The sequence below is a fragment of the Diabrotica undecimpunctata genome, chromosome 2 (assembly GCF_040954645.1).
Source record: "Diabrotica undecimpunctata isolate CICGRU chromosome 2, icDiaUnde3, whole genome shotgun sequence".
Classification (NCBI taxonomy): Eukaryota; Metazoa; Arthropoda; class Insecta; order Coleoptera; family Chrysomelidae; genus Diabrotica; species Diabrotica undecimpunctata.
The window spans coordinates 65,803,648-65,831,203 of record NC_092804.1 but is presented as its reverse complement, the minus strand read 5'-3'; the positions used below and the strand labels follow the sequence as shown (position 1 = coordinate 65,831,203).

Here is a 27,556-nt window from a genome sequence, read left to right as displayed (position 1 = left end):
GTATCTATCATAAACTTTTTTGTCGACGGGCACTCTAACTATATTCGTTCAACAAAATGTTTTTTTTCTGACTTGTCAAAGTCAAATGTCAAAGTTAGGGTAACAATAAAATTTCAACTTTCAATATTTCAACATTAAATGGCTTTTGTTTTTGTTATTATACTTGTTAAATTGCTAAAGTATTAATAACAACTGGTGTTTTAAAAATACCCAAAATCATGAATAAAGAGTGTAAGGATGTTATATTAAAACATTTTGTTAATTTGATGGCAAATTGTAATGTTCACATTCTTAAAAATCATTTAATCAACAAAGGAATTTTTAAAGAAAAAGAATGGGGAGATATTTTTGAGGTAAGGCTTTTACTTTATTGAAATAATTTTTACAAGAAAAATCATTGTTCACCTTACAGTTTATTTTGCTGACAATAGGATTTTGAACCAATTAATTTTTATATGGGATTAAGTAATATTTGCATGAATTTGTGCAATCAATTATAAAATTCATAATGTTCATAAATAATAAAAAGTTTAGCATTTGCCTATTAAAGTCTATTAAAATTAGTTCCTAAATTATGCGAAACAAAAAATAAATGATAGTGTGTTGTTGTAGATTTCATGATCATTCTCAAGTATCTTACTGATGAGCATATGAGTAGGATACTAATAATAATAGTTACTACTCTCATCCCTATCATCTGGCCCTAAGCATTTTTGTGGCCCAGGAGGCTCTTGGCTCCCATATCTGCTAGAATCAGCAGGGGCTCTAAATCTGATCTCTAAAATAGAAGCCTGACTATGACCCTGTTGTCACCTCCCAAGCAAGTGCCAGTCACAGCTTTATCCTACATTCTACAGAGCCACCACTGAGTCCCCATGGTCACCCTGAATCCTCTAAGAAGAGCTCAAAGGTGTCCCATATATATGGCTAAAAGTTTCCTCTTATCTTTTCACTTACATACTCAAGTTTCGTTTTGTAAATGTTCACAATACCTTTCTCCAATCGCCATTTGTCTGTTTATTACTGTAGCGGGAGAGCCTATGCGTTTTGAGAGTTAAGTAGTGTAGTAGGTTTTCAGTAGATGTGTGCTTATTAGTTCTTTTAGTCGAATTAGTTCAAGAGAACTATTTCACAAAAATGAACTAGTTCAGTGAACTAGTTCGCGGAAGAACTATTTGTAGGACCGGTAAATCCAACCCTAACATAACTGGTTGCCAGATTCTCGTATTATCATCACACAAGCTCGCGCTGGTCGCCCGTTTTTCTTCGGTTTTCAGTCAGTCTTTCACTACTGTACAAGTAGTTCGGGTTCGGAACCATTTCTTTCGATCGTATGTTTAGGTTTAAATGTTTTAAATTTATTTCTCAAATGTTTTGCAAATAAGATTTTTTTTAATTTGCAAAAAATTATTATGATTTGTTTTTTATTAACCGTTTTAAATATAAATATGGTTCACATATGATTTATTTTTATATTCACATATATTTATACTCATAGGTATCTATAATTAGGCTATTTCTAAAAGCACCTTTACAAAAAAATCAGTGTATTTTCTAGGAACATTAAATAACAAATTTTGATTCTCACTTTTACATAACATATTTTATGTAAATGCATCAATCATTTTAACCACAACTAAAAATTTTTATTTCAAAATTACAATACTAGAAACAACACAGCATGGCAACATCCAAGCTAATGCGTGGGCATAAGATCCGAACCATTATGACATTAAGATAAGCCTGTTTATGTTATTGTCACATTCATAAGAATTATTATCTGTTATCTGATGCTAATCGGCATTTCTTTTTTTAAACTAGTCAGTCCATCCCATTCACAAAATAATAAATATATGATCTCATTCATTCATTATTTTCTTCTTTATAGGGTGAGACACAATTTATAATGCAAATCGTTCGCAGTGAACTAGTTCTATGAAAATTAATGAACTTGTTCAATTAGTTCAGTTGACAGAATCTTTCATTTGAACTATTTCGATGGTGAACTACACATCTCTAGTTTTCAGTTATTGAAGTTTTCTTGACAATTCGATACTGTTATATCCATATAAAATTGTCCATATACAAAGAGTGGTCCACATTGATTTGATCTTCTAGTAACTTTAACACAACTTTTTGTACATGTATTCTTCCACCTACATTGGAGTCAGTTGAACCTACATAAACTAAAATTATTTGAGTTATTCCTTTGTCCGAAAGCACATACAATTTTATGCCGTTTTCCAATTAAATTTTGCGTTTGTTTGCCGTTTTTCCGATTAAAAGTCCAAGAAACTGTTCAAATTCATCTTTGGTTACGCCTTTCCTATGTGTAATGTGACTTCGTTCTCCGAGAATATCAACCGCATATTTATTTGTATTTTCTATAAGAAATTGATAGAAATCATCATTGGCCAGCAAATAAAAATATTCTATAGGTATCTTTTGTTCTACATTAATTGTCAAACATGTTGCTGCAGAAAATGGTATTCTCTCTATTATTGGTGCTATTGTAGATCACTTTTGTTCTGGAGGAGCAGCTTCTACAGAAGGCACATTTATTTCTGGTGATCTTCAACTGGAATTAATTGGAACTCATCATTTAATTTTTCCAAAGCTTCTAACAGTTCTGCGTTAGTCCATGGGCGTTGATTAAGTTTTTACCTTATAGTGATTGACGGTTGACAATTATCCCTCATATTGTAAAAAGGAAATTAAACACTATTTTTTGTTAAGAAACTACTAATTACTTTCAATATTGCAACAATTCACCAAGAATACATGTCCAACTTGACAAAGCACAATGTATATACTGAACAACTGAACATTTTATAACAAAATTTTATCTGCAATAAACCGATTTTTACAGCCACTAATAAACGCTATAAATCCAAACGCAGCTATAACTAAACTAACTATATAACAAAATTTTATCTGCAATAGACCGATTTTTACAGCCCATATTGAACACTAGAAATCGAAATGCAGCTGTAACTAAATAATCGACCAGAGAACAATAAAATATAATCCACAGGGTTCATATGTTGTCAAAACAATTATATTTATAAAACAGAACCTCAAACTCAGCAGAATACAATAATATAGAAACCATCACGAATTTGATATAATCAATCCAATACCTAGACTAAATCTCCGCTCCTATAATAACATCTTATTCTCAATAATCCTAAATTAAGTATAATTTTATAGTCATTGGAAAAGTGTTGAAACGTAAACACTGGAGCTGTGTCGGTGACACCTGATTGATAACAGTGTAAACACGGGAGCCGTGTCGGCGGACTTAAAAGTGCAATCTATGATTTAGTAACATAATATTTTGTCAGTCTTTGTATGTGAATTTAAAGACCAGCGTGTTATCCTGATTTCAAGGTTGATTTCAAGGTTTCACTGTCTATCAGTCATGTGCAGGTATCAACAAAGCTTTGATGTATATAAAACATAGACTGCTTTTTATAGTCTAAAGTCTAAGATATAGTCATCCAGAATTCATTTCTAATAAAAATCATTTTTTATTCTTACAGGCAGATGATGCAAGGCATAACAAAAGAATGTTTTTCTTCAATCTATTTAAAAAAAATAATGCATGGGTTCCTTTCTTAGATGCATTGGAAGAAACTAACCAAGCCAATATAGTTCATTTACTTTGCAGAAAAGGACCTACTGTGTTTAATCCTATACTTAATCCGTCCAATAGTGAACCACCAGAACTAGAACCAGTTTTTAGCAATCTTGGAATTTCAGTAAACAATACAACAAGCCCATTAAAAGTTCGAGTTATCCATTCTAAGAAGTTGTTTGATACTGAAGAAAAAAATAGGAAAATAAACTTTTATAGTTCACGGTCTAAGAAGAGAGGCAGAGTACTTATTATTAATAACTATGAATTTAAGAACGAAGAGCACCCCTACAGAAATGGAGCACTAGTTGATGATAAGAATTTAAGAGATTTATTTCAACAAATGGGCGGATGGGATTTAGACCGCCATTATAATAAGACTGCTTTGGTAAGTAATAACTAGAGATTAAAAGTAGTTTCTTTATTTTGAAGCTGGTCAGGTTGTCAACCACACCTTTCATTTTCTTTGTCTTCCATCATTCTGGCACATTTGTAATAATGTAACAGTAATATGGTCGGTGGTTTTTTGCAAGATGTACCTAAACTTTTTTACCTTCCACTCTTACGTGTAACTCAAAATTCCTTAAAATATGTCTGTAGAATATATAATGACGGTATTAAATTTTTGTTTCGATACAGGGCAGCGGCAAGGGCCACTTATACATATTTCGACCTCTTTAGGTCTCCTCAGAGCGGTATAGCCACTGCTCTGAATCGAAACAAAATCTATCTCGTCGTAGACCAATAGTTATCAAAATAACTATTTACGGACATAACTACGCCATCTAATAACAAAAAGAGAAATCAAACAATTTCTACCTGGCGAAACCGAATTTAAATTTTTACCACTGTACCTTCTAAAACTTGCAAAGCAAACAGCTTGATAAATTACTCGGCAAGGGAATCTAAACATTGCATTCCACCTGCCGTTCATCTTGGTCAAAATTCGTAGTGAATTCAGTTTCTGGTACTCCAAACGAAGTAAAGAAATAAAACATAATGACGGTATTAGATTTTTGTTTCGATACAGGGCAGCGGCAGGCCGCTTATACATATTTCGACCTCTTTAGGTCCTCTCAGAGCGGTATAGCCACTGCTCTGAATCGAAACAAAATCTATCTCGTCGTAGACCAATAGTTATCAAAATAACTATTTACGGACATAACTACGCCATCTAATAACAAAAAGAGAAATCAGACAATTTCTACCTGGCGAAACCGAATTTAAATTTTTACCACTGTACCTTCCAAAACTTGCAAAGCAAACAGCTTGATAAATTACTCGGCAAGGGAATCTAAACATTGCATTCCACCTGCCGTTCATCTTGGTCAAAATTCGTAGTGAATTCAGTTTCTGGTACTCCAAACGAAGTAAAGAAATAAGACATAATGACGGTATTAGATTTTTGTTTCGATACAGGGCAGCGGCAAGCCGCTTATACATATTTCGACCTCTTTAGGTCTTCTCAGAGCGGTATAGCCAATGCTCTGAATCGAAACAAAATCTATCTCGTCGTAGACCAATAGTTATCCAAATAACTATTTACGGACATAACTACGCCATCTAATAACAAAAAGAGAAATCAGACAATTTCTACCTGGCGAAACCGAATTTAAATTTTTACCACTGTACCTTCTAAAACTTGCAAAGTAAACAGCTTGATAAATTACTCGGCAAGGGAATCTAAAAATTGCATTTCACCTGCCATTCATCATGGTCAAAATTCGTAGTGAATTCAGTTTCTGGTACTCCAAACGAAGTAAAGAAATAAAACATAATGACGGTATTAGATTTTTGTTTCGATACAGGGCAACGGCAAGCCGCTTATGCGTATTTCGACCTCTTTAGGTCTCCTCAGAGCGATATAGCCACTGCTCTGATTTTGTTTCGATTCAGAGTATGTTCTTTGGCCAAAATTCGGGAAAACACAATATATGAGTGTGCTGATTGTAAAGAGAAACTCGGTCTCTACCTAGGTGATTGTTTTAGAGAGTATCATCAATCTAATAAATATATAGTTGTTTCTCCAGTTAACTTAATCTAATTTGAAATGTATTTTGTTTTGTGATTTTTATTATGTATGCATTATTTATGTGTTTTGTTTATTAAGTTCTTAACAATGTTTCTACCGTTTCTTATATTTTTTAAATACAAAAAATATAAGAAAAATACATTTTATTAAAATAAAGTTTTCATATATTTTTTAAATATAGCATTTTTCACATAAAAATGCTTGCACGTCATTCAAGATTTACGACGTCAGAACCACACAGCGTTGCCAAAACATCAGAATAGTTAGTAAGTGAGGAATTTTTAAAATGTCAACTATTTGTCAAACTATTATATTAACAGTAAATACACTTAGTTTTAAGACTACTGCAACACACTAAAATACATAAGAAAACATTTTAATACAAAATTATATATTTTAAATTTTAAACTTACCTCTTTTAGGGCTGTAATAGTAAAGACGTCCCGCCATTATTTTTTGTTCAAAATTATCTATTTTATATGAAAGCTTATCAGTTTTCTACAGACTATTTAGTTGTTTTGGCATAGCCCAATCACAATACACAACAATAATTAGTTTTTAAAGCTATTATTCTAAATTTAATATGTATTTATAAATATAATTTATTAATATATATTATATTATGACCAAATTGTGTAAGAAATCAAAACATAAACAAAATTCTTACTCTAAAAAAGCGTCCACACTTTATACATTTTTGCCACACGTTGAACTGTCAATAAATTATTCCGGTATCAGTTGCGTACAATTATCTAATCTATTTAATTAAAATTATTATTTTGTGCAATATTAGACTTGAAGAGTTATTTCATAAAATTTATATAATTAATAATAATAATAAAATTTATATTATTAATAATAAAATGTTTTTGGTTATTTAATCAATATAATTCTAAAATTTTCAATACAATGATGATTACATTTTTCTGATTATTACACCATGTTGACGCCTATGAAAGATTGTATGGGTTTCGTATTATTAACTGTGTTAGAAACATTTGAACTCTAAGGTTGACGTTCTGGAAATTTTAAATACAAGTGACGTCACTTTGTATAAATCATGACGTGCAAGTGTTTTACTTTGAAAAATGGTATACAGTGATGAGTGTCTTACCACCCGGCATTTTAACGTAAGAGATAGAAAACACAGTTACCTTGTGAAATAAAAAGAGATGAAACTCGTAGAGGTGAGAAATAATCGATAGAAACCTATAATTTACATTACTTTACATTACCACTATCGATAGTCTCACACCTTTAGACGTTAGCTTCGATCTAAATCACCTCGGTCATAATTATTATGAGTAACGTCGTATGTGTGACGTATTTTCAAGGTGCTTGTATATCTGCAAAACGTTACAAAGATGTTGTTTTGATACTTTCAAAATTCAACTTTACATTAATTCATTTGTTTTGAATAATACAGTAGCGACTCAGATCCGAGCCGCTTAACACACATAGTAAAAATATAACTTGTGCTCACAACTCGGGTCCCCGAGTCATTTTTTAAAATGAATTAAATTAAATTAAGTATATAAATTCTGTTTAATATAACCCTTTATTTAATAAATATTTCATTTCCGAATCAATATTTTCAAAAAATCTTGGTAATAAACTTGTAGTTTTTGTCATACACTTTTAACAAACGAAAAATCATAGATCAAAGGTTTATGGTACTGGAGAGGAGGGGTCAGCTAATATCAGATGACTATATCGATAAAAGATGATCATATTTTAATAAAAATCTACCTGTTTCAGTATTTTCACAAAGTCCAATGAATATTGCCAAATACCAGGATGGACTCTTTTGAGCGACCAACCTTGTATACTGTACCAATGTATTATGTATACATATATACTTTATCATTTTTATAAAAACAGATTCGTTACAATACAACAATCTGCACGTGTCTTCAACTGGTTCTGGATCTCTGTTCGAATATTATGCAGGATTCCGTAGATCTTTCTTTATCAGCAAAACTGTATTTTGAGTTAAACTTGTCTCAGATATAAGCAATTACATCCTGCAATTTGCTGTTTTTAATTTGCCGAGCTGTTAGCTGATTGGTTGTTACCGGTAACCTGATCATATTTCTGAAAATTCCTCCGTATGTAAAGGCTATTTAGTTAGTTTTCGTATCATGCCTTGAGGACTCATTCTTTTTCTTGCTAATCGACTAAACGCGTATCTTCCATTTAAATGCATTGATTGTTACTTTTAATTCAACTGTTTTAATAAGGACCCTGCTTGGTTTACAGATAGACATTAGTAATTGCTTTTGAAAGAAACATTTTGTCCATCTAAGAGAAGGATAAATGCACTGGATTTAATTTCATTTCAATTTAAGTTGTTTTTTCTCAGTTTTATGTAAACATCTGCTAACTCTTAATTTTCATTTATTGAAAATATCGTCTATTTACTTTTCTGACTATGTTATTCTTGCGTACCTATGTCTAACTTAACCTAGCCATAATCTTAAAAGAATCTTGTTGATGCATATCAATGGTGTACGTAAAAATATTACTTATAACAATATTTTTTTAACCCTGCTTATGAACATTAATGTAAATATAATTTTGTAGGAAATGCTTGAGTTAATAAAAAAATTTGCCGGAGAGGGAAAGCCTGACTATGATATTTGCTCGGTGATCATCATGAGCCATGGTGGTGAGATGAACAATGATACATATATATTTGGAGTAGATAAAGAAAAAATGTATGAATTATCAGTAACGAAGATAACAAAATTCTTTACAAATGAACGTAGTAAAAGTTGGAGAGGAAAACCAAAAATTTTGCTTTTTCCCATATGCAGGTAACTATACAAATTTATTAGCGTTCTTGGAACTATTTTTACAGCTGCGCCGTTTCTCGAATCATAATTTCCAGTGTTTTCTGTCGAAGCAATCATCAGTTTTTAAATCTCTGGCGGTCATTGCATCTTTGACATCTTGTCTCCGAGACCATCTTGGTCTATCTCGTTTTCTTCTGGTGGCCGGAGTCCATTTTCTATCTTTTTTTTGGATACCTATTTTCAGGCATTCTCTGCAGGTGTCCATACCAGTCTAGTCTTTTGGCTTCAATTGTGTCTATCACGTCTAAATCGACTTCCATTTATCTCCGAATATATTCCATTATCTCCAATAGTTCGGTTCCCTCACCTTAATTTTTTATTTGTTTCTTTGATTTATTTAGCGTTCTGCTCCGTACAACCCAATACTTTTTTATTATTAAGTAAAAGGAAAAATTCCCTGTGGCTGGCTGTATACCATAGTTCAAAAAAACTTAGAAAGAAGTAAAGACTTCTGATATATAATGGTATATTTTATTAAAATATTTAAACTCTATCCAAAAGGATTACAAATCTTCAAAACTTTTCGGTTCAGGCGGACCATTATCAGTGAAACATTTTAAAAGTAGTTGAAACCAACCAATAATAAACCTATAAAAAAATTAATGCTGAAGCTAGAACATTACGGCGTGCGTGGTGAGTTGTTATTGTGGTTAGAAAACTTCCTCTCTGAAAGAACTTTTTCGCTCAAATTGGAAAATGACTGCATTGTTCCATGTGCAGTAGCCAGTGGTGTCCACTGTCCAGTAGGGTGTCCCGTCTTTGCTTAAAAAAATTTTTTTTTTGAGATACAATATCGCAAGAGGTATCCAAATTTGCGTAATTTTCCAGAGATTATGAAAAATGTAAAATAAATACGATAGCATGCCACCTTCAGGGCTCTACTAGACTTTAAAGTTTCGTAAATTTTACTTTTGTACAGACCTAAATCATATACTTCAAATAATACACAAATTAAATTTAAAAGATATTTTATTATTAAAATTAATGAAAAAGGAAAAACAAACAAAATAGATCCTATATTTGAAGAGAAAAACTTAAAATTTGACCTTATTTTTGTGTCCAAAATTTGGCATTTCTGCCCGAGACTCCAACCTATTTCTGTCTATCTCTAGAAGTAGCATCAGTTACATTTTGCGAGGCCTCTGTAATCAGTTTAACACATCTTTCCACAGATTGTGTGTGGCAGGGAAAGTCAAAAATATCCAAGCTTTTATCTTTTATCATGATGTGAAGGTCCTCAGCAGAAATATGCCGAAGAACCGGCGGTGTTGTAACCTGACAATCCTGACATTCGTGCCAGATAATATTATCGGTGTAATCTTTAGCAGAGAAGTTAATTTTTGGTGTTTTAAATATTCTGCGTTTATCGATACTTTCAGTGTCTCTAGCTTTTTTTATTCTTCGCCATGCCAGCTCCCTAATGTGATCTCTATCATCAAACAACATACTCACAAGTAAGTTTTCTGGGTGGGCAAAAAAGGCGTTTCTTTCGATAACGGTATCCACAACAGATTTTAGATTTTCAGGCAGAAATCGAGAGTACATAATTAGTTGAAAAATATGCTTCGCTCCATGCTTAAAAGACGGTTTTTGCTTAATTCTGAACCATATCGGAGCATATACTTTAACAACATAGTTTACAAGCAATTGTAAATTTTCTGATGGATTAAGTGATTAACTCTACAAAATACTTCACTTTGTTTTCAAAACTGTTATTTCGTTTGCTTTTGGGGTGTCTTTTCAAACTGAGGTACTTCTCGAAATAATATTTTAGTAACTGAATAATCCGTTCCTTAGTTACGATTGGAATCGAAGCTTTTGTCCATATATTAATAACTTCAGAAACAATGGCATATATTTCTGAATTGGATGGATCCTTTCCATTATACTTTAATTTTAGATCGTTCTTCACAAATAAAATACATTTCATAACATCTCTTATAGTTGGTAGCTGTCGATCGTCAAGTTCTTTGTAAGGTCCCATTATAGAACAAGTAGTCTCACTACGCCTAGAACTCATGATTTAAAACTCACAAAATCAGCTTTTGACACTAGAACAAACGCAACTGTAATGATTTTGAACGTCGAATGACGTGTCGATCACCCTGTGCCACCTTCTCCTTCTACTCCTCTTTCTTCTACCATCAAAGCAAATCTGACGTAACCAAAGTTCACAGAATTCTCTAAACTTTAACGAAACGTATAATACGACGCAGCATTATACAATAGTAGAGTAAAATCTCAATTTATTTTAGTTCAGGAGCCGAAAAAATATGATCACAAAAATGACAATTTTTCGGTAGAACTTCAAGACTTTGAAGATCGGTAGAACCCTTAAGATATATTTTTATTTTATTTTTAAAAATACTGTGATAATCTATTGGCAATTACATAAATTTTAAGAGGTCTTGCATTAAAGAATGTTTTATATTTAGTTCAGGATGCGAAATTAAGTATAGTGAAATATTACCATAAAAATGAAAATTTTTCAAAACTTTAAAGTTCGGTAGAACCCTAAAGATATATATATATATATATATATATATATATATATATATATATATATATATATATATATATATATATATATATATATATATATATATATATACAGTATACTCCCTCTGTAACGAACACGGTTATTACGAGGTTTCGCTTATAACGAGATACATTAGATGTCCCGTGAAATTTCTATTGAACTATAACCGTCTATAATGAGGCAAATTTGGTTATAACGAGAGAGAATAAGATCCAAAAACGTGTTTTTTACGTTTTTGGTCGGGTCGTGGCTATAAATAAATACCTTTTCAAACAGCCCCTCAATAAACTTAACTGCAGCCCGCAATAAACTTCTTTACAATGAATAAATACAACTGTTTCACATCTTTAGAAAATATGATAGAATGATACTGGACCATTTAAAGCAGTTAAAAATGACAGAGTTCTTAAAATTGCAGAAGCAATAGTTTATGTTATCCTTGAAAATACGCTTTATACATTATGTAGTTGGAAAAAAATATAAGTACCTACAGATTTTTTGTTTTAACGTATATCATTGATAATAAAAGTAAACAACTCTTTTATGTTTTAATATATTTCATTGACAATAAAAGTAAATAACTTTTTTTCAAAAACGCCATTCAAACAATATTTATTAGCATCTTATATTGCTCCGAATGGCTTCAGTATAGGAAGTTAATAGTTTAGAAAACTACAGATTCATATGTATGCACAGTATTATTATTGTCTGATATAACGAGATCGGCTTATAACGAGGTAATTAGTCTGTCATTTCAGTTCTCGTTATAGAGGGAGTCTACTGTATATATATATATATATATATATATATATATATATATATATATATATATATATATATATATAAATTATTGTGATAATTTATGAGCAATTACCCCAATTTCTAGAGGTCTTGTATTAAACAAAAACAAAAAGCGATTTTTCGGGACACCCTACTGTCCAGTCCTCTTGGACGAATGTAATGAGCTTCCACTGTACTTGAGACGTCTATTTCTGATAGAAAAGTTTATACTGACGTATCAAGCCCATAATCAAAACATTCTTGTCTATTAAAAATATTTGAACGGATTTTGAAAACTAGATTGGAATGGTGGTGTGAATAAAAAGTTAATTCCCAGCATCTATTTGGCTTTCGGAAAAATAAAGTAGCCATCGACTGTCTGCCACAATTAACTACTGATATCCAATTGTCCTACTCAAGTAATAATTATTTATCAGCACTATTTCTAGATATTTCAGGAGAAATTAACATATATAGGTGTCCCAACTATGTGTGCACAGATATTCGTTAATCTATTTGTTAATAGACAAGTTTTCATTTAATTCATTCAGAGTAACAATAGATTGATTGGCACAAGAGTAGTTTGTCAAGGTTTGCCGCAGGGATTTCTGCATATTATGTATTTACCTCATATCATTTGCCTATCTTGTGTTGTAATAAAGTCGCTAGGAAAGACTTTAGCGTGAAAAGTATCCTTGTGTAATCCCTTGTTGGTATTAAATATTTACTTTAAGCTGGTTAGCGCCCTGAATATATATATATATATATATATAAATATAAATATATATATATATATATATATATATATATATATATATATATATATATATATATATTTCCAGCTGATTCTTCAAGGGAAAGTAAATGGTAAGAGAGGACCGGGAAGAAGACGCATTTCCTGGCCTCAAAATTTACGAAAGTGGTATAACACTACCACTGAACTGTTCCGCGCTGCAATAAACAAAGTAAAGATAGCCATGATGATCGCCAACATCCGGAACGGATAGGCACTTTAAGAAGAAGAAGAATATATATATATATATATATATATATATATATATATATATATATATATATCTTCTTCTATTTATATAGACATGGCTGTCTGTTTTTTAATGTGCCCCCAGTAAGTTGTTGTTCCATCGTTTTCGTGGTTTTCCTACTGATCGTCTTCCTATTGGGGAACTGTTTCTCGCCGTCTTTATTACTCTATTTGTTGTCATTCGGCTAACCATCAATTTTTATAAGTGTTTTCATCTCTGCTGTTTCTAACATCCTTTTTGTCCTCCTTGTGTCAGGTCTTGTTTCTGCCGCGTATGTCATTATTGGTCTGATGACTGTTTTGCAAATTCTGCCGTTCATTTCTTTCCCGATATTTTTATTTCTCCATATTGTTTCACTCAGGCAGCCTGCGGCTCCGTTTGCTCTATTCACTTGATCTTTCACTTCAGTTTCGAGCTTTCCGTAGCTAGATAATGTGATGCCTAGATATTTAAACTCCATCACTTGTTCTATTCTGACCTTCTAGCTCCAATTTACATCTTAGTAAATTTGCTGTTATAACCATGCATTTTGTCTTTTTTTGAAGAAATTAACATGTTAAATTTTCTGGCGGTTATATTAAATTGGTGCAGCATACGTTGTAAATCATCTTCACTTTGAGAGAGTAGTATTGCGTCGTCTGCATAGCAGATTATTTTAAGTTGTTTTTCTCCCATTGGGTATCTTTTTTTAGTTCTTACTTTTTTTATTGTTTCATCCATAATCAGGTTGACCAATAGAGGACTCAGGGAATCTCCCTGTCTTATCCCATTGCCAGCTTCAATATGGTCGGTTAGTTCTTCTTCTACTTTTATTGTGTTATTTTGGTAGATATTTTCGATCGTTTTGATTATTCCTAGAGGTATCTCTCTTGCGTACAGTAAGTGGATAATGTCTTTTAATTTGACCCGGTCAAATGCCTTCTTAAGGTCCACGAAACAAAGATATGCCGGTTTGTTGGGTTCTAATTATTTCTCTTGCCCTTGTCTCATTATAAATATAGCGTCGGTGCATGATCTTGCCGACCTAAAACCTTGTTGTTCTTCTGCTAGTGTTGTAATTTCATTCAGTTTATTTGTTATCACTTTGGTTGTTAATTTTAGTGTTGTGTTTAATAAATTAATTCCTCTGTAATTTTCCGGGTCCGATTTGTCTCCCTTTTTGAAGAGAGGTATTAGGATGCTTGATCTCCATTCTTGACGATTTCTGTTTTGTACGATTATTTCTTGGATTAGTTTTAATAGTTGTTTGGTCAGATCTGGTCCTCCGTACTTTAGGAGTTCGTTCGGTATTCTGTCCTCTCCTGGTGATTTTCTATTTTTTAATTTCCTTAATGCTTGCTTTACCTCTTCCTCCTCAATATTTATTTCTTCGTTTGTCGTCACCTCTGGTGTTGGTGGTTCATTATCGTCACCTTTAGCCAATAAGGATCGAAAGTAGCCTGCCTACAAGTGTTTCCTTCCGAATGTGTTTCGTTTTTTTATTATTTCGTTCATCTCTTTTCTTTGTCCTCTGATCATTCTCCACATTTCTTTTTGTATTCCGTAGAAGTCGTGTTCCATCTGTTTTGAGAAGCTCTACCAGTGTTCCCTTTTATTTGTCTAACTAAACACCTAATTGTTGTGTTTGTTGTGTTCTGTATTGTAAAAAGGCTTTCTTCTTTTCTTCACATTTTTGTCTTCACTTCCTCCCTAAACCATGGTGTTTTCTTTTTTGATATGCTAGTGTTCATTACCTTTTTTTCTCCAAGTGATTCTGTTATCGTTTTCTAATATTTCATTCCCAGCGATCTTCTCTGATATTATTTTCCTGTATAAGTATTCCGTGGATTCCGTATTTAGTCCTTCGACTTTGATTTTTGTTTGGGTTGGCGCCGCTCTCTTGGGTGGAAAGTATTTTACATAATACTAGGCTATGGTCGCTACCTACATCTGCTGAGTTGAGGCATCTTACGTCGATTATTTTCGATGGATGTATATCTCTGTTGGTTATAACATAGTCTATCATAGATCTTTGTCCACGGGTGTTATTAAATGTATATTTGAATTGGTCTTTGTAGTCAAAAAATGTATTGTTTATTCTTAGTTCGTTATTCCTGCAGAAGTTTATCATCAGTTCTCCATTTTCGTTTTTGACATCCTCGTTATGTTTTTGCTTAATTCCGGGTATTACTTGATTGCCTATTCGAGCGTTAAAATCCCCCAATATTATTATCTTCCCTCTGACTTGATCTACTACTTGTTGTAATTGGTCACAAAACGTTTCCCTTGTTGTTTGAGGCTTGTTATTTTCTGACGTCTTCCTTCTTCATTCTTATCTTTGCTGTTACTATTCTTTCTGATATGTAGTGACACTCTTTGATGTGATTTTGGTACTTTTGGTGTATTAGTAAGGCTACACCTTCTTTGGCCTTGTTTTCTTTTGCTACTGCACTGTAGATTAGTATGTATTCACCTAATTTTGATTGATCTTTTCCTTTCTTTTTTGTTTCCTCTACAGCACAAATGTCTATTTCTTTCTCTTTCAGCACTTGGGTTATTTCTTGGTCCCTTGAGTTGAGCGATCTGATATTCCAAGTAGTAGTTCTCATCTGGATTTTGGATGTTTTTCGCTTGTCCTTATTTCTTGCCGTAGTCGTCTTCATAGTATCAATACGGTTCCGAGGCTGTACATTGTTTCTTTGAGCAGTATTTGTTTTTAATGTTCACTTTAAGGTTTTTTGTTCACCTTCCACATTTTATCTGGGCTTGGGACCGGCTGTGGTAACCGCAAAGCTACTCAATCCACCCCGCAATCACCCCAGGCAGTGTTGAACGCAATAAGTCAATACATTATCGTGGCTGAATGGATCAAATTATTGATTGAAAGGACTCTCAAATTTCACGAACTCTAAAAATGAGGTTGATCATATATATATATATATATATATATATATATATATATATATATATATATATATATATATATATATATATATATATATATATATATATCGGTTTCAAAACGTCTTGCGTCGTTGTCCGGTGCCTAATTTCCACGAATTTCTATCATTCCATTGTTCTTTGGTCAAGTCTCGGGAGCTCATTGCCTTTGTTATTCCCTCCTTCCATGTTCTTTTTGGTCTTCCTCGTTTCTTACGATTTGGTGGTATCCATTTCATGGCGATTTTTGGTAGTCTTGTTTCTGGCATTCTTTGAACATGGCCATACCATATAAGTTTTTCCTTTCTATGTCTGTTGCCAGTGATCCATCTACCCCCATCCGATTCCTTATTTCATCGTTTCTAATTCTGTCTGCCCTAGATATTCGAAGTGATCGTCTAAATACATCCATTTCTGTTGCTTCGAGTTTTCTTTTATTGCTTTCTGTTAGTCTCCATGTCTCTGTACCATGAGGTCTATGAGGTTGATCAACTGCATAATATTCCTAATACTGACATACGGATGTGAATCTTGGAACTTACGAAACGCGGAAAGAAGAAAGATGACGCCACTGAAATGTTCTGTTGGAGAAGAATGTTACTGAATTCCGTGGACCGACTATAGGACAAATATTTCTATTTTAATTGAGCTAAAAGTCAGCAAACTACTATCCAGCAAAGTCCATCACGAACAATTAAAATACTTTGGGACATCTTATGAGAGCAGACACAGAAAACATGGAAAGACTGATCACCTAAGGAAAGGTAGAAGGTCGAAGATCCCCAACAAGATGGATCGATCAAATTACAGGAATATGCAAAAGTCCTATGCATAACGAAATGACCAGAGACAGAGATCTTTGGAGACGGACTAATACACGACATCACGATGACGGCTACACTCCCTTCGGAGGCCAGGATTGAAGAGAGAGAGAGAGAGAGAGAGATTTTGAAAACGTTTTAAGTAAGCATTGCTAGAAGAACAGTACAAAATATAGCAATAATCTAATATAGATCGTAAATATACTCGGTAGAGTAGTAAAGCTGTCTCCTGCTATACTATATCTTTACAACCGATTAATACATGAACTTAAAAACGTTATTTGAAAAATATTTAATAGTTAATAATATTTATAATAATAATAATAATAGTAGAAACGCTATATTAAAATATCTTAAATTTTAGGGGTCCAGACTGCCAGTTACCAATAAATCATGAATATAGAACCGAGACTGATTCTTTGTTTAAAAATGTTCCTATAAATACTCCGACTGTAATGAACCTGATGAGAGCTGAAGAAGATATGTTAGTTGGATTTTCAACTGCAATGGGTATACATAATTTTATCATTGATTTTATTGATTTTCATAAGAATTTTAAATATGTGATACATGGCCTCAGGCTTAACGTTCCGTTTCACAATATTTTTTTTAATATTCGTTAAGATATAGAACATTATGTTTGGGAAAATATGCAAAGAGCTTATATCAAGGAGATTACGAAATTGTGTAGAAAATCTAATGGCCGTGTTTAATTTAACATCCTGTAGACACATGAAACCTTATTTACAAAACTAATTGCGGGCTATAATTCTCAATTGTTAGTTTAGTTTAACTAAGATATGTCTAAGATTCAATGAACGATGTTCATGTTCAGATCCACTTTTGAAATCTTTCGGAAAACTTTTACTCCAGTCGCCAGAGATTTGACGTCTAAAAATCATACAAACAAGCTGAATTTAGCCGAGAACATCAATTTTGGGACCCCAAAAAAGATGCAAACTACCCTCGATGTAAAAGATATAATCTTTTAGCGAAAGCCGCTATCGCTTTATTAAATTAAATGGCCAAATATATGGCCTAGGAGGACAAATTCGTTAAACTTCCCGTGCTCGAATCGGTATCAATAAAGTGTTATGATCATTTCGGCCTAGCCCAGCCTCATCAGACACTTTGGGCTGATACAAATTCAAACTCGGAAAGTCCAACGAATGTCTCCCAAAACTTCACTACAACCGTAGTTAGCTACAAAGGCGCCACTTGCTTTGGCGGCCGTGAACGAAAACGATATAATAATATCGTTTTCTGTATCCTCTGCGCTATGCGAAATGTGTAAAAGATATAATCTTTTAGCGAAAGCCGCTATCGCTTTATTAAATTAAATGGCCAAATATATGGCCTAGGAGGACAAATTCGTTAAACTTCCCGTGCTCGAATCGGTATCAATAAAGTGTTATGATCATTTCGGCCTAGCCCAGCCTCATCAGACACTTTGGGCTGATACAAATTCAAACTCGGAAAGTCCAACGAATGTCTCCCAAAACTTCACTACAACCGTAGTTAGCTACAAAGGCGCCACCTGCTTTGGCGGCCGTGAACGAAAACGATATAATAATATCGTTTTCTATTATTTAATAAAGCGATAGCGGCTTTCGCTAAAAGATTATATCTTTTACACATTTCGCATAGCGCAGAGGATACAGAAAACGATATTATTATATCGTTTTCGTTCACGGCCGCCAAAGCAGGTGGCGCCTTTGTAGCTAACTACGGTTGTAGTGAAGTTTTGGGAGACATTCGTTGGACTTTCCGAGTTTGAATTTGTATCAGCCCAAAGTGTCTGATGAGGCTGGGCTAGGCCGAAATGATCATAACACTTTATTGATACCGATTCGAGCACGGGAAGTTTAACGAATTTGTCCTCCTAGGCCATATATTTGGCCATTTAATTTACCCTCGATGTTCCCACTTAAACCTCACCTCGTAGAGAGGGAAATCGGAAAACGTTGATTTACCAAGAATCTGTACGCCGTAGAAAAAATGTTTAAAAAATGGAGCTAAGATAATTTTGAACTTTAGCACTTTTTGTGTAGAATGAACCGTTCTTTGAAACTTGAAGCGACCGGCGATTTTAAGTGTCAGTTACGTGCGCTGAATGAGTTTTTTAAATAAAATTTATATCAACTCGACTGTAAAAATTCGATATTTTTTTAACGGTGTCCTATCTACAAAAATTTAAATGGATTTTAAGGTTGAAGAGTGCAGCTTTCGTACCCTGGTTGACCAACTCAGCAGCAATGGGTTCTCCACAATAGCTTATGCAGACGATATTGCTGTCCTGCAAAGTTTGAGAACACACTATGTGAGAGATTACAAGTTGCTCTCCGATTAATAGCAACATGGTGCAAGGAACACTCACTATACCATTTTTCAAAGTAAAAATGCTTGCACGTCACAATTTATATAAAATGACGTCACTTATATTTAAAATCTCAGAACGTCAACCTTAGAGTTCAAATTTTCCTAATACAGCTAATAGTACGAAACCCATACGGAAATGCTCGATCTTTCATAGGCGTCAACATGGTATAATAACCAAAAAAATGTAATCATCATTATATTGGGAATTTTAGAATTATATTGATTAAATAACCAAAAACATTTGTTATTATTAATAATATAAATTTTATGAAATAACTCTTTAAGTGCAACACTCCACAAAATAATAATTTTAATTAAATAGATTAGACAATTGTACGCAACTGATACGGGAATACTTCAAATTTTAATGACAGTTCAGCATGTGGCAAAATTGTTTAAAGTGTTGCCGCTTTTTTAGAGTAAGAATTTTGTTTATGTTTTGATTTCTTACACAATTTGATCATAATATACATATTAAATTTAGATTAATAGCTTTAAAAACTAATTATGGTTGTGTATTGTGATTGTGCTATGCCAAAACAACTAAATAGTCTGTAGAAAGCTGATAAGCTTTCATATAAGATAAATTATTTTGAACAAGAAATAATGGCTGGACCTTTTTACTATTAATGCTATTATAAGAGGTAAGTTTAAAATTTAGAATATATAATTTTGTATTAAAATATTTTCTTATGTATTTTAGTGTGTTGCAGTAGTCTTAAAACTAAGTGTATTTAATGTTAATATAACAGTTGGACAAATAGTTGACATTTTAAAAATTCCGCACTTACTAACTATTCTGATGTTTTGGCAACGCTGTGGGGTTCTGACGTCGTAAATCTGGAATGACGTGCAATCATTTTTATATGAAAAATTCTATATCTATAAATCCTAAGAAAACAGAGATAGTCCTCTTTACCAGGAAAAGAAGAATCACGGGCTTAATAGCCCCCTGGATTCTAAACTACAGTCTAAGCTTTTCTGACTAGGTGAGGTACCTTGGTATTAGCTTGGCCAGGAAGTTAACATGGAACTCACACTTAGATGGAAGAGCTAAAAGAGCATATATTGCCTATGAGCAGAGTCGACGAACAGTCGGACGCACCTGAGGCCTTTCGCCCAGGGTGATCGCCTGGGTCTACACTGCTGTCATTAGGCCAATACTAACTTACGGTGCTGTTACTTGGGTACCAAAAGTGATACAGGAAACAGCGATTAACAAACTAAACCATATTCAGCGGATGGCTTGCATAAATATAACAGGTGCAATGAAAACAACACCAACTGCTGCAATGGAGTTGATCATTGACATCACGTCTCTAGATATATATGTCAAAGAGGTGGCGCTGGTGACAATGATGCGACTGCGCTCAGTTGGTGCAAACCTTGATGTAAGAATGGGACAATTGAGAAAAGTTTCTCTTTAACAAACCCTACAAAATCGAAACAAGACAGTATACAGACGGATAAACATGGCAAATGCCTATTGCATATACACCGATGGCTTCAAAATGAAAGAAGATGCGGGTTATACTCCAGATCATTGAACCTAAGAATACAGTGGGGTATGAGCAAAAATGCCAGCGTAATTCAGACAGAACTGGCTGGTATCTTCATAGCCGCAAAAGAGATAACCCAAAAAGGTATAGCAGGGAAAACTATAATAATCTACACAGATAGCAGACAAGCGCTATTAACCTTGAATAGACCACGTGGTACATCAAGGTTAGTAATGGAGTGTCACGAGTCACTAACTCAAGCTTCGGATTGTAATGTCATCATCCTGAGGTGGGTTAAAGTACACGATAGGAATAAAAGCAACCGCATTGCTGACCAATTGGCTAGGACGGTGGCAGGCCTAAGACTCTTAACCTGGGAAGAAGGGCAAGGATGTAGACTTGCCAGGGTAAGACTAAGTAACCTTGAAGAGTTAGTTTCAAAGAAGTATTTGGGAATGACCAGAACAATTGGTTTTTTAAATGGTCATTATCAACTAAGCAAACACCTCCACTCACTGGGGCTAGCAGACACACATCTATGTAGGAAGTGGGAACGAGAAGACGAAACTGTAGAGCAGGCCCTATATAAATGCCCGGAGTTATCGTTAATACGAGAGTACGCGTTCGGCGAGTCCTGGCCCACACCTCCCTGCATAAGGGAGATATCTCCTGGTGACTTGTCCACCTTCCTAGAAATGGCAGGATGGACAATGAGCTAAGGGCGACAGCTCTCTAGGAGGATGCACAGTGGGTCAATTGTGGCCTAAGTGCTGTGGAACTTAACTCACCCTCCCTACTCTACAGATACAGATACAGAAAGTTGAAGAGCGCAGCTTTCGTATCCAATTTTTGCATTTTGTCGAAAATGAAGTCAGTTTCTATAAAGTTGTTAAATAAATAAACGTTGCGCGATTTTTGCCATTTTTTACTAATGATGCGTGATCTCACGAGAATCGTAAAAAATGGCAAAAATCGCGCAACATTTATTGATTGACAACTTTGTAAAAATTGACTTCATTTGTAGCGAAATGCAAAAATGTAGTACGAAAGCTGCACTCTTCACTTTTAACATGTATTTCGATTTTTGTCGATAAGACACTCTGATCAAAAGATATCGAATTTTTACCGTCGAGTTGATACAAATTTTATACAAAAAATTAATTTTACGCGCGTAACGGGGTAACTGAAATTTAAAATCGCCGGTCACTTCAATGGTTGTTTCTGAGAACAAGGTTGTTCATTGTACAAAAAAAAAATGCTAATAAACATTTTTGTTCAAAATTATCTCAGCTACATTTCTTGTTTGAAACATTTTTTCTATAGTGTACATATTCTTGCTAAATCAATGTCTTCCGTTACACCTCCCTTCGAGGGAGGTTTAGGGGTAAACCCGTGGGGTAGGAATGGTAAACTTTTTTTGCATTTTTATTTGGTCCCAAAATTGACATTCTCGGAAAAATTCGGCTTGTTCGTATGATTTTTAGAGGTTCAGTCGCATTTTCGTCTCTGAAGACTGGAGTATTCAGAAAAATGAAAATTAGCTTTGGTAAAATTACTTATTTAAAATTTCCATTCTTTTGACATATCTTATCGTCTCAATGGAGTTAATAAATATGGTTTAGCAAAATTATACGAAACGAAATAAGAATCCATCTAGAATTTTGTTATTTTTTCAATTTTTGTTTGTTTTGTTCAAATTTAGCTTTTAAATTAATATAATATAATATAATATAATAATGTCGCATTTAAAAACATTAAACAGTTTATTTTATGATTTGTGGTCTATTTCTACCAAAAAATATTTGATAAAAAAAATGTAACATCTGATAAATTTATTTATGTTTTAGGTTACAAAGCTCATAGAGATCCTTATTTGGGCTCTTGGTACATTGAACTACTCTGCCAAGAGTTCATGAATCATGCCCATGAGTATTCTGTAACGGAGATACTTCAACTTGTAGATCAAGGATTGAGAAAAAGACTTACTGAACGTCATTTCATGCAAACTGCAGAGTTTAGAAATTTGGGTTTTAAAAATCTATATTTGAATCCCGGACTATATATGGAAAATGACGTTGTAAAACATTTTCATAGTGAATTATAAAGGGAAACTTCCCAGTTGTTGGCTTTATACCATAGTTTAAAAAAACTTACAATGAAGCAGTAGGGGGCCGTTCAAGGGAAAACGTTACGGTGCATTATAGGGATGGGAGGGTGAACGCGTAACGTAACAGTATGTTTTACTGAAATAAAAAAACTAGGGAATCCCTCGATTGTATTGTACAATATTTTTATTTTGTTCTTTTTGTTCATGTTTAACGGGGAATTTTTCGACTGTATTGTACGTCCTTTCTATTTTGTTTTCGTTGCCAGCATAAGTTAGTGTTTTAGACAAAATACACGTTACGGTAGTCTCTGTTTAAAGTGAATTCATATTGGAATGTCATTAAAAGAGGGAGATTTGCATTAACAGCTGTTCTTGACCTATAAAAACTCTTATGCTAACTTGCCAGCAAAACAATAAAAAAAAAATGCCAACGAAACTTAAAAACGGCTAAAGAAAAACTAAAAAATAAAGATAAGTTTGTAGAACATATAAATTATGCCATACGCGATTTTTAAGTGAACTAAAGATGATATTCAGGAAGAAGTAAAGAAAATGCGTAAAGAATCGAAGGAAGAAAAATATTTAAAGAAAAACAGACAGTGCTATGTTCACAAAAAAAATTTCGGCTCAAAGAAAAACTTAAGAGAGTTGAACGTCAGAAAAACAATCCTGCTGCAGTACTAGCATCCTGCTCTCCTGGATACCATAATTAAAATCGCTATTCCTGACAGCGCTGCTGATGAACACCGTCGAACAGACATAATCAGGAGTTCTCTTCGACCTGCATGATAAGCTGCTGTTGATGGGATTCCAAAATGCACAAAAAGCACGAGGACGCCGAATTCCAAACTGATACAGTTAGGTTATTGGAATCGTTTCTTTTGGTACCACATTAAGCATTTGTCCTCTCTCAAGATGATAATAACCGTGTACCAATAGGTTTACCGGCAGTGAAATGTCAGATCCCTATTCGGGCTATTCCCTCTCTGCTCATTCTCGTCTTCTTTGTCTTTCCCAATGTACTATGATCTCTTATTCGATCGTTCGGTATTCGGCTGTGTCGGCTTTTGTTTCTATCACGTAAGTCGTTATCAGTATTACACACTATTTATATAAGTACTTTCCTTTGCAGCCGATCTTTATTTCTTTTGATTAAATCCCGCAGGCATTCTGACACGTAAGCCGCTTTGTTTGCTTGCTTTCAGACGCTCTCTTTAAGATCTCAATTGCTAGATAGTTCGACTCGTTAATTACTATGTTAATTATATAAATGGTATATGTCTGCATGGCAGAGGGTCTTTCATTTGTTTTTCTCCCATCTTATATATTTGTCCTGTACTTTTAATATTTTCTATGATAAGCAGTATGTTCCCTTTCGAGTAAATCTAAAATTATTAAAGATTTTTACACCTTATAAAGTGGCTATTTGCATATGCTCAAGTTTTCACTGATGATCCAAAATAAGACCAAAAATGTTCTCATGAAAATTGTAATTTTTTTAGATATTTTCATTATTTTAGTAATTTTATAAATATACCAATTACACCAAAAGTGTTTACTTCATTGTAATTTTTTTTATTTTTATAGTGATTGAAAATTATACAAAATATTTTATAGTTCAAATATAGCCAATAATACTTTTATGCTATAATTATTTATAAGACTATAGTAATGTATTTTTAGAAAAATATTTTCTATTTTGATATGTATTTATATTAGAAATAAAATAGTTACAAATTCATTATTTTAACTCTAACCAGAAATCCGAACTAGTTGAAGCTGACTCTTATTCGGGAAATCGATTAAAATGCGCTGAAGATATCTTCGAAATTTCAAAATATACCATGTGTTTTTTTCTCTGAAAGTCCTCAGTTCATACATCAGTTTAACCTGTAACACACTGTAACCAATTAGCTTATTGTATATATTACACGAACTATTTATTATACAAGTTGGACTTCGACAGACATGTGTCCGTGTCCACTCCACTCACCGAGTTTTCCGTGTCTACCTGTGATTAATGTATGGCTATGGAACTGGCCCTCTTCTATTTCATTTTTACTACCTCCTTCACGATTTCACGAGTAAACTAAGATTTAAAACAAGGATAGAAAACTGCATAATTTTGTTAACACTAATATATGCCTCAGCAGCATGGGAACATACGTGTAAAACCAACAGAAAAAGGATACAGTCCGTCCAGAACTCCATGATCAGAGAGGTACGTCCCATTAGAGCACACGAGATATTCAACAACCTCAGGAACCACCCGAGCAGATTATTAAGAGAGTTGACAGACTATGAAGAAAACGCAAGGACTATTTCACTAACCAGTTATACTGTAAAAGATAAAAACCAAAAAAATTATACAGGGTGTGTGTGATGGCCGTATACTTCTGGGAGTGCACACCCCACCCATTGCTACTTTCTATTATTATTTTATCTTAATCTTTACTAACAACCGTCTGTTACAGCAGTTATGCCAACGATGCAAACATATCAAGTGAATTCTAAGGCACAAACATAAAGGGTAAACCTTGGTCAAAGGCCCTACATTCGCGAAACCTGAGCATCGAGGTCACGTTCGACAAGCGTGAGCGTGAGGTGGCCAGACCTTTCAGGCACTCAGCCGGCGAGGAGAACAAAATTTATTTTGACGATTAGGCGGTGTAATGTAAACATAGCAAGGAAATAAAGAAGGAAAAATTAAGGGGCAATTAGCCTAGTAAAGAGTAATAATTATTTAAGTAATTATTACATATTCCAAATTGATTAAAGAACAAATAAATTGATAGCTAGCAAGTAATATATTTAATGTAAACATTTTACATTAAACAAAGATTGAAAACTCGACCCAGTTTAAATGTATTACACGAGTCTCAAATATCAGGCCACCACGGTTGTTTAAATCACGTTTAAAAAACATAGACCTCCGCTGAAAAATAACACGGGAACTCAGTCAGCAGAAAAACAATAACGCGACCTTGGTACTACGACTGAAAATTGAGAATACGGGCTGATAAAAGACCGAACAAGCGGGCCAGCGGGGACTAGTGGGAAGTTAACACTCTAGAGCGCCCCACGCAAGAAGTACGGGAGATCTGACGATACGCAGCCAGGGGGCGCGCTGTTGTAACTCGACGGGACAGTGTGACGTAGAAGTGGCGGTATCTGGAGATTCGAAAGTTCACGATAGCGCGCCGTTTTGACTTCTTAAAACTGACGGATCTCGAATCCCTGTAGGACTGGAGGCGTATTCATTAGCTAGAGCCTAAATACGCGAAGGTAACTAAGATCTATATACTAACCCAAGGTATATCTAATATACGGAATTGTCCGCCCTTTAATTCCTTGCTTTGTCTCTTCTCGTCTTCCTTCGCACCTGATCGAAACATTATTGGTCATAACTGATATTTTGTAGTATAGTCTATTTAATACATTGTAAACTCGAAATTTGTTTTTTCTGTTATTCCCGGCCGTTACAGGTAGAGACTAGAAGAGATACACATTTCCGCTTATGCAGTGCTCCGGCTTCTAACGTAAGCCCATAGCCTCTCATTCTTTGCAGGACCTGAGACCGAGAAGTCCTTAATCCCCTTCCTCGCAAAATCTCCCTACCCTCTTGTAAATCCGCGAGGGCGGAACCAGTCAGTCCAGGCTAGTGGAACCAGTAAGTCTTGCCCCGATCGCAGGGATAAGTATCCCCTAAGAATTATAGATGCCTTGATCAGGATATTGAGACAGACGTCTTCTACAATGGTGACAGCATTTATTAGAGTGGTGACAATTTATTAGAGTGGTCTATTAGATTTATTACAGTTTCAACACTATATTTTATTAGAGCGGACGTCTGTCCGGAACACACTTTTGGGACACAAGTCCAAAGTCAAGTCAAATAATAAATTCAATTACTCATAGGGGGAAAAGCTCGTCCTAGCTACCCCTAAAACTAGGTGGCCTAACCACACAAAGTAAAACAGGATGCCCCATTACCCAGGGCAATCCAAAGTATCGCTCAGTACAAAAGCCTCCTCATTCGTTATGTCCTGTGATGTCACTCGAAGCTGGGGTTTATACAAATTGTGTGCCTGTGTGTGTAATCGCATACTCTACTTTGACGCGCCAATGAAGTGACATTCTAGCGTTCCACGGGTTGTCGGTAACTGCTTTTGTAGTAAAAGAAACGCCACACAGTACGGCCTGAACTCAAGTCTGGACTAGTTTGCGAATATTTTCGACATTACATTCATTCTCGTCTGTTAGTTTAAAATTTTTTGCAGTTGTGTGCATTAAGATAGAATGGACCGATAAGAATAGTTTAATGCTAATCAAACATTATCGACAAAAAGAGATGATACGGGATACAAAAAATCTCAGATAATATAATAAAATAACAACAACTATGCACGGGAGAATATTGCCGGCAAAATGGGACTAACCGCGGATGAATGTAAAAAAAATTAGCAATCTTTTATCTGGATTATGGATAGGATAGGCACTGTATGCCACCATCTCCTTTCACGAGTATTTTTTGTTTTATTAGCTGAATAATGCAAAAGAATATAGACTGCTGTAGTATCGTCCATATTGCAGATGCGGATTTAACGAAATTACTGATGGAAGGCCAAAATGTAGTTACGACGTACAGAGCGGCGGATCAGTACGTGTACCAACGTCACAAACAGACTGTTCATCGCATTGCCGTCCGCGATGAGGTTCAAGTCGACATTCGAAGCATGTCTATACCCAGTTTTACATTTCGTTTGTCTTTATCGTCTGCCATTTAATATGTCTAAAAGTTAGTCTCATCGTTAAACTATGAATGTAAAACTAAAGAAGTTATAAAAAGAAAAAAATCGCAAAATAAATGGATATTCTACAAAATAAGTCTATCTATCATTAAAAAAAAGGATGAGTTAACACTAGTAATCCAGCAAAACTACGT

General features: G+C 34.1%; 1 protein-coding gene across 1 annotated transcript; it reads left to right on the top strand.

Moving 5' to 3' along the window:
* Positions 1-73: 73 nt before the first annotated feature.
* On the top strand, positions 74-24,386 carry LOC140434635 (caspase-3-like). Its single transcript, XM_072523044.1, has 5 exons — positions 74-353; positions 3,543-4,025; positions 8,253-8,485; positions 16,991-17,136; positions 22,352-24,386. Exons 1-5 carry the CDS (start codon positions 219-221, stop codon positions 22,606-22,608), a joined length of 1,254 nt encoding a protein of 417 aa, XP_072379145.1. The 5' UTR covers positions 74-218; the 3' UTR covers positions 22,609-24,386.
* Positions 24,387-27,556: the final 3,170 nt, after the last annotated feature.

Coding starts and splice junctions, on each gene's coding strand:
- LOC140434635 (XM_072523044.1), top strand. CDS start 219: ATGAATAAAGAGTGTAAGGATGTTATATTAAAACATTTTGTTAATTTG. Junction 4,026..8,252: donor ATTATAATAAGACTGCTTTG/GTAAGTAATAAC, acceptor ATAATTTTGTAG/GAAATGCTTGAGTTAATAAA. Junction 8,486..16,990: donor TTGCTTTTTCCCATATGCAG/GTAACTATACAA, acceptor CTTAAATTTTAG/GGGTCCAGACTGCCAGTTAC.